The 8,634-nt window shown below is 33.1% G+C and overlaps 1 protein-coding gene across 3 annotated transcripts; it reads left to right on the top strand.

The window, feature by feature from the left end:
• The first annotated feature begins 6,238 nt into the window (after window positions 1-6,238).
• Window positions 6,239-7,795, top strand: NIP7;1 (NOD26-like intrinsic protein 7;1). Of its 3 annotated transcripts, XM_088216124.1 has the most exons (6): window positions 6,239-6,475; window positions 6,559-6,637; window positions 6,707-6,783; window positions 6,864-7,058; window positions 7,183-7,244; window positions 7,338-7,795. In XM_088216124.1, the coding sequence occupies exons 1-6, from the start codon at window positions 6,347-6,349 to the stop codon at window positions 7,543-7,545; spliced, it is 750 nt and encodes a 249-aa protein (XP_088072250.1). In that variant the 5' UTR covers window positions 6,239-6,346; the 3' UTR covers window positions 7,546-7,795. The 3 variants fall into 3 exon arrangements, with proteins under 3 accessions (XP_088072250.1, XP_088072251.1, XP_088072249.1); XM_088216125.1 differs by having other exon boundaries at window positions 6,244-6,475; window positions 6,559-6,783; window positions 7,343-7,795; XM_088216123.1 differs by having other exon boundaries at window positions 6,247-6,475; window positions 6,559-6,783.
• The last annotated feature ends 839 nt before the right edge of the window (window positions 7,796-8,634 follow it).

The raw sequence follows: 8,634 nt of genomic DNA, 5'->3' as shown, positions 1-8,634 counted from the left end.
ACTCCAAATGCTTCCTAGAGGATCGGTGCCCTCAAGAATCCCTTCTTTAGGCACCATCAGTGTTCTGCAGCTCCCTTGAACATAAATATCACTAATAAGTACCTTTTATGCTGAAGTGGGGCTGAGAACATCGAATATCTTCTCCAACTCCATGATCCACTATTCAACTAATATCAGGTCGATTGCTCCAGTAAATGATGGTGAGTTCATCCTCTTAAATCTTTTAATGAGTTTTCTATTATTTTCCTCCATTGGCTGGGTGTTATTAGTACTAACATTATTACCGTTAGTAGCACTTTGGCTATGGACTACGTGTTGACTTACCACCATAGCCAAGCCTTCGACTATACGCATGAGTCTATCTAGACTCTACTCGATCTGGTCTTCTGAAACCCAATGTGTCTATTCTCTCAGTATCCTTGCCATTTCCTATATTTAGGAAATTCAAATTTAGAGGCATTTTCTTATGTTTCATAACTCTATCTAAGCCTTATGTAACCCTAAGTCTCGTATTCAACGGATGTCCTAGAATCATGCTCTGATACCACTTCTCACTAACCACATCATGTCTTATAGGGTAATGACCAGAATATACTTACTTAAATCATATAGACTCGACTTAAGTAAAATAACTTAACTTTATTAGTCACAAAAAAGTTGCAGAAGTGTTACATCTCTTAAATGTAAAACATAAACATATGTACGAGTCTCTAAATTTTTTTATTTATATTACTAAACAAAAATATGAAACAATAATCTTAATGTTAGAGTCTAGCTTCAGAAATTTCTTTCATATCACCGCTCACTTTGCAGCGGTACCTTCAGTATCTGGAGGGTGATAGGGGTAAGATAAAATATCTCAATAAGTGATATTATGAAATCATAGCATAGTACATATAATATATAGTTTTTTTACACACAACAAAACATATATATATATATATATAATCGTTTCAAAATAGATACAAATCAAAAGATGAATGCACAAATCAAAAAACATATTCATGTTGTATACTTCATCATTATTATGGAGGATTAATCAGTTAACATATATTATGCGTAGATACAGATACTTATCACTGGTTTCTCATGTACCTGAACATGAAACGAGATATATGAGTACCTTAAAATATTACTACCCCTCGAACACAGAATGGTTTGTGCATGTAGATTAGACTATTTCCCCATACACTCGAACACAGAACGGTTATGTATGGGTACACACTTATCACTTTGCCAATACACCCGAATACAGAACGGTTATGTACGGCCACATTGAAGTCTAGCATAAGGGTTATGTACGGCCACATTAAAGGGAGTCCGGGTGGTGAACTTATTCACAACCCTCTTATTGATCAGGATCTGGATCTGGATCTGGATCTGGATCCGGATCTAATACCATCCGTAAAAGTCCAGAACTTAAAAGGGAATTAAGACATGAATTAAATGCGGAAGCGAAATAATAGAGTTTAGGATTTATATTCCTTACACAATAATTTAGAATGCCCAATAGGGCTACAAGAATGTTCCTTCTAAAAGAAATTTCAAAAATCAAGGAAATAAATAAAAAGCCAATAACTGAGTATTCTCATACGACCTTCACTAGCCTTTAAAGGGAGTCCGGGTGGTGAACTTATTCACAACCCTCTTATTGATCAGGATCTGGATCTGGATCTGGATCCGGATCTAATACCATCCGTAAAAGTCCAGAACTTAAAAGGGAATTAAGACATGAATTAAATGCGGAAGCGAAATAATAGAGTTTAGGGTTTATATTCCTTACACAATAATTTAGAATGCCCAATAGGGCTACAAGAATGTTCCTTCTAAAAGAAATTTCAAAAATCAAGGAAATAAATAAAAAGCCAATAACTGAGTATTCTCATACGACCTTCACTAGCCTTTAAAGGGAGTCCGGGTGGTGAACTTATTCACAACCCTCTTATTGATCAGGATCTGGATCTGGATCTGGATCCGGATCTAATACCATCCGTAAAAGTCCAGAACTTAAAAGGGAATTAAGACATGAATTAAATGCGGAAGCGAAATAATAGAGTTTAGGATTTATATTCCTTACACAATAATTTAGAATGCCCAATAGGGCTACAAGAATGTTCCTTCTAAAAGAAATTTCAAAAATCAAGGAAATAAATAAAAAGCCAATAACTGAGTATTCTCATACGACCTTCACTAGCCTTTAAAGGGAGTCCGGGTGGTGAACTTATTCACAACCCTCTTATTGATCAGGATCTGGATCTGGATCTGGATCCGGATCTAATACCATCCGTAAAAGTCCAGAACTTAAAAGGGAATTAAGACATGAATTAAATGCGGAAGCAAAATAATAGAGTTTAGGATTTATATTCCTTACACAATAATTTAGAATGCCCAATAGGGCTACAAGAATGTTCCTTCTAAAAGAAATTTCAAAAATCAAGGAAATAAATAAAAAGCCAATAACTGAGTATTCTCATACGACCTTCACTAGCCTTTAAAGGGAGTCCGGGTGGTGAACTTATTCACAACCCTCTTATTGATCAGGATCTGGATCTGGATCTGGATCTTGGTCCTCTTGATCTGAAATAGTTAATGAAATAGTGAGCTACACTACCCCAGTAAGAATATCACACTACTCACTGATACAAAAATTGAAGGTTGGTAAAAATCATAAAAATAACCAATGGAGCTCTTGATTTAAGTAAATTCATTTATCATAATGAAAAATCATTTATTGTATATATTTACTGTTGCAAGATTTTTAAAATCTACCTCTAGAGATATAATAATTCAAATAACATTTCAATCTCATTTTCAAGTAAGCAATAGTGGCTAATTTTTCTTTTTATTTGCCTACTGGTATCCCTGGGTGCCCATAAGGATGTCCCACTACACGTAAATTAATATTCAACATTATCAACTAACTGGCCGTCCCTATACCTCGTCCGGTATGAGTGCCAAAAATACCATTTCTCAATACCTCATCCGGTATGAGGGTGAATCGAACCATCCCCATACCCTGTCTGGTATGAGCGCAAAAAATACAAATCCTCAATACCCCGTCTGGTATGAGGCAACGTTCACGATAGAGTTCCCTATATACCCAGTCCGTCTACCATCTCCCAAGATATGCAGTGAGGCTACCATTTATTAATTCACATGACCAATCAATTTTTCATTTGTATATTAATCACTAATTTCACAAATTAACTGTAAATCATGCAAGACAAGCAATATATATATCAAGGAAGCACAATTGAATCAATTAACTATTCCAGTATATCATCATGTATTTAAAGCTGTAAATTCAACCATCAGTTAAACAGGACAATAAATAAATGACTAACCAGTTTTTGGCTCCATTGGTAACATGTAATTATTTTTAAAGTTTTCTAAATTACACAAAATACCATATTACTGATTATTAAGCGTCAATTCCATAATAGGGAATAAGGTGAGAGATTTTTACCTGAATCAGTATCCGAATCACCGAACTTTTTACTACGTCTACTAACAGTCTTTGGGTTTTTTGAATTTTTGTGCAGAGATTAAAACACGCTTCACGTACCTAAAAATATCATAAAAAATCTAAAATCGGTGTTAAAAACTTTTTATGCCCAATTTCAAAATTCCGGCATGGCTACACCGCTGTGCTCTAGCGACGGCACCACCGCTCGCGATGGTGGTTTACCTCGACTTGGCAGTTTTGGCTAGTTTCAGTCAGTTTTATACCCATTCTTGTGAGAAAACACGTTAGAGGGTCTCAGTTGACCCAAAAAAATAAAAAAAATAAAAATCTACTGATAATGAAATTTTTCGGTGCGGTGGCTCCGATGGCTCACCTTCACGGATGGGCGTTTTTCTTCAGTTAACCTGTAGAAAACAGAATGATGAATACAATTGTGAAAAAATCGCATGAAACATAAAATGAGAAGGGGCTCATCGGAGGCGGTTTCAGGTTTTGCCTACAGTTTTCGGCTCATTCTTCGTTCCTTTTATTCCGATTTGGCCATGGGGGTGCTCGAAATCAAATTTCAAGCGGATAAGAGAATTTTTACATTTTTTAGCAGTCGGAGGTGGCTCTAGCGACTGGTTCTTCTTCTCTGGGAGGAGGCTAGCAGCTAGAGTTTGGGTTCGATATGATACAAGATATTTATACCTGTCTCTCTTAAATCTAGATCGTTCATCGCATTTGATCTCGATCGTCCGATCACGTTTAAAGAGAAAATGAATCTAGACCGTTCATCGTGATTTGATCTCGACTGTCCGATCATGTTTAAAGAAGGAAAGAATATGGACCATTCATCACGTTTAATCGCAACTGTCCGATCATGCCTGAAGAGAGAACATATCCGGATCGTCTACACGCGCGGGAACGCTTCTGGGCCGTCTAATCGCGGGCACGCGAATTACCAACGTAGCCTCCCGCGTGGCACCGAGTCAGCATGCCTTACCACGCGGTGTGCTCCGGTTCGTCGGGGCTGCTGACTGGGCGGTCCTAGGTGGCGCAATTTTCTTTACTTGCATTTTAATCCTCAGTTTCTAATTTTTCTTCAGAAACACTCTTCAAACCTAAATTTTCACCTTTTTTTAAAAAAAATTATTTTCAATTTTATCCTCAACTTATTTTTTTCTAATTTCATATTAAATAAAAAAATTATTAATTTTAAAATTATATTTTTATATATTTTTTAAATTTTAAAATTAATTTTAGGCCAAATTCGGGGCCCATATATTACAGTAATAGTTTGACATTAGTTGATAATTTCTCAGAAAACATTTTTTCAGAAAAAATAATAAAGAGAGTTAGAAAATTGACAATAATATTATAATAAAAATAAAGAAGTTTTAGATTAAAATTTATGCAAGAAAGATGGAGGACAAGTACTATACTTTCTTTTATGTAGAACTGGAATATGCTGTCAGATCTGAAAAAAAATTTCAAAATTAGCATAGTTGAACTATTAGCTTTATATCATCTCATCACTTAGTCTATGATAAATTAGATACAACTTTAGTACAACTAGAAAGATTGTTTTAAAGGTTACCAGATTCTACCAAGAACCAATGAAAATTGCAGAAAAAAATACGTTTTTCATATCCAAGAATTTGCAAAAAAAAAAAAAAATACATGTTCTCGGCCTACTTTTCTATACATTATAAATTAAATTTTCTCTCATCGCACACTTTGATTTATGATAATTTTGTATCGATGAAAAGCTCTTATTAAGACCTTTTCTTTTACCTACGACGTACTAACTATATAATTTCTACCAAAACGATAATAACACAAAAACACTCAATATCCTAAGAAAGATTATCCATCATATATTCATTTACAACTACTAATTAATAAAATGTAGTTGAACACTAAACTTGACACGGAAATTCTTTCAACACAACTTCTTTTCTAAATTCTTTCTTGTCCACCGGGATATTTTCTTAAAATTCTTTTTAGCTAGAGTTAGTTTATATTATATTGATACTAGCATCATAATTACCTAAACAATCTTTGTTATGGGTTACTTTGTAATTTTTTTAGTTTAATTCTTAGTTACAATATCTAATCTTTATACTTTCATGTATAGAATAAAAAATATTTTGTACTATTTTGATATTTTTGGAATGAGAACTCCATTCCTATGAATTGATATAGGAATTGTACTTTGATCCTCAAGAAAGTAAAGATAAAATAAGAGGAGAGATTCAAGCTGACAACAATATATTTTAATTTTTATCATGAAATTTGAAGTACAAATCAGAGAAAAATTAAAAAAAAAAAAAAAAAAACTAAACAAAAATTAAATTTAGATTAGTTTTTGTAATCGTAATTTTTTTTCTTTTTTAATTAACGTAATGACCTAATTTTTTTTTCATTTTATTATTTTAATAGTTTAATGTTTATTTCCTAAAAAAATTAACAGAAAGAATAGAAAACAGCCAATAGATTATTCAAGTAAATTGGAAAGGTTAATATACACATACAATATTCATATTGATGTAGTTCTCCCTAATAAGAAAGAAAAAAGACACATATGAAACTATAAAAATAAAAAAAATAAAAAAAAAAAGAGAAAGAGGAGCAAATTAGAAACATAAAAGAAAAGGGTTAACCAAATTTTAAGTGTTGGGAAGAAATGGTTAAGAAACAACCTTTTTGATGGCCTATTTGGAGCAACACATGATTTGTATTGACCACTTCAATTAAAACTGTGTGAACAAGAAATAACCTCTCACCAATATTTAAACTATTCCATGCATGTAACATCTTTAACATTTACTCAGTAAATCAACCTTTTTAGTACCTCATTACCCAAATCTCCCTTTCCCATGACCTAATTCTTTCACCATGAAAATCAAAAACTTCCTTAACCCTCAATCCTCTCCTGATGACCAAAACACTAATGGTTTCATCAACACTACTATTTTCCCTCTACATTGTCTTTCACTTCAAATGGATTTCAATCCCGCACGCGCTGTACCTCCTCTAAACCCTATCAACATTTACTTATACCATGATTTTTATATTACCATCTTGTTTATATCTCTCTTCCTTTGCAGATATTGGCAGAGATGGTTGGCACATTTATTCTGGTGTTATGTGTATGTGGAATCATAGCAAGTCAGCAGCTAATGAGAGGTGAAGTGGGTCTAATGGAGTATGCAGCTACAGCAGGATTAACAGTCGTTGTTGTGATTTTTTGTATAGGACCAATCTCTGGGGCACATGTCAATCCTGCTGTTACAATAGCTTTTGCTATTTTTGGTCATTTTTCTTGGTCAAGGGTATTTATTTTCAGTAATGAAGAGCTTGTGAGTATTAAAATTGTTGAAGTTGATTTCTAAATAACTGAGTTATTTATCAGGTTCCATTCTATATATTGGCACAAATGTTAGGATCGACTTTGGCAACATGGGCGGGAAGATCTGTGTATGGCGTACGAGCTGACCTTATGGCTACACGACCAGTTCAAGGCTGTTTTGCTGCTTTCTGGGTTGAGTTCTTTGGGACTTTCATCATCATGTTCTTGTCAGCAGCATTGATATGTGAAGCTCACACTGTATGTTTCTAATTATTTCTCTCTTCCAATAAATTACTTGTCTCTTCCAATCAATCACGGTTAGTTAGCTACATCTGAACCCCAATATTTCTAATAGTAAATATCAATTAACATAATTTTACAGATAGGTCATTTGTCAGGATTCGTGGTTGGAATAGCCATTGGACTTGCTGTCCTTATTACAGGGTAATGATAATGATACAATTTAACTCCATATTGAATATAAGTTCCCTTTGGTTTTTGTTTAATAAACTTAGTTTGCTTTCATTTCAATGTCAGGCCAGTTTCAGGAGGATCAATGAATCCGGCAAGGTCACTAGGACCTGCAATCGTGTCATGGGATTTCGATAACATATGGATATACATGATTGCCCCGGTGGTCGGAGCTATAGCAGGTGTTCTATTGTACCAGTTTCTATGCCTTAAACACAGACCTTGTACTGCCACTTCTTCTCCTAGTACAGTTTCCTACTTGGTCACTCCTTAGCATTCTGTGAGGGTGCAGAAGAAGAATCATTTGTGATAATGTTCCGACGACGAAACTGATGGCTATGAACAATTAAAACAATCTGCCCCCATTAAAAAATAAGCTGGATTTTTAGCGATCCTTACAGGGTTTTATATTTGTTAATAAGTTGTTAGAGCCTTAATAACCTAAAATTGATTTAACACATATACTTATAATTATAGGGGATATGTCTTTCATATATAAAAATAGAGCCTCCATTTTCCTTTTTCTTTTTTCTTTGGTAAAAAAAATATGATATGCTCCATAAAGACACAAGTTCAATCAATTAGTTCTTCATTCTTGAAATTTATTAGAGAATTTTGGGATTTTGGATTACATTATTAAAAACCTTAAAAAAAGAAAAATTTACAATATTCATTATAATAAATACATTTCAAATATTAAAGAGATATTGACAATTATTTTGAAAGTAATTTAAAATTAAAATTAATTAGAGCAAAATAATATTTTCTTATCTCATAAACTGATGTACAAATTCATAAAATAAGAAAAATACTTAAAAATTAATAAGCAATCGGTCTCGTGAAAAATACTTTCAATTATTTTAACAAGATAATTAATCTTGTAAGATGAAGTTGTTCTGTAAATTTATATTTCTTTATTTCAACTCCTACAACGACTAAATTAAGGAATAGATAAATGTAATAATACGTATCTTATGAGAAATATCTCACAGGATGGTAAGTTCGTTAGGACAAATACACTTCAAGCATTAACTAAAGAATGACAAAAATAATTTTGTATTTGAGGTCAATATGTATTTGTTATGTAGAAATAAGTAATGTTTGGAGAGAAAATCTTCAATTTTCTTTAACAAGGTAGTCTTGTACAATGAAATTGGTTTGCAAGCTTATGTATCAATAAAAAAACAAAGATTCCACTTAGCAATGTCACTATTCTAGCTCCTAGTCTATCTATCAAGCATAAATATGTAATATTTATCAAGAAAGGAAGAGTAAAATACTTTATATCCCTCAAAGAGAAGAAACCCTAGCAAAGCTATTGAAGAGAAACCCTTTTAGGATTTCAAATGTGAAAGTCGAACAA

The sequence above is a fragment of the Carica papaya genome, chromosome 3 (assembly GCF_054855325.1).
Source record: "Carica papaya isolate Zhongbai chromosome 3, ASM5485532v1, whole genome shotgun sequence".
Taxonomy (NCBI): Eukaryota; Viridiplantae; Streptophyta; class Magnoliopsida; order Brassicales; family Caricaceae; genus Carica; species Carica papaya.
The sequence above is the reverse complement of the archived record's forward strand: the minus strand, read 5'-3'. Positions and strand labels throughout refer to the sequence as shown.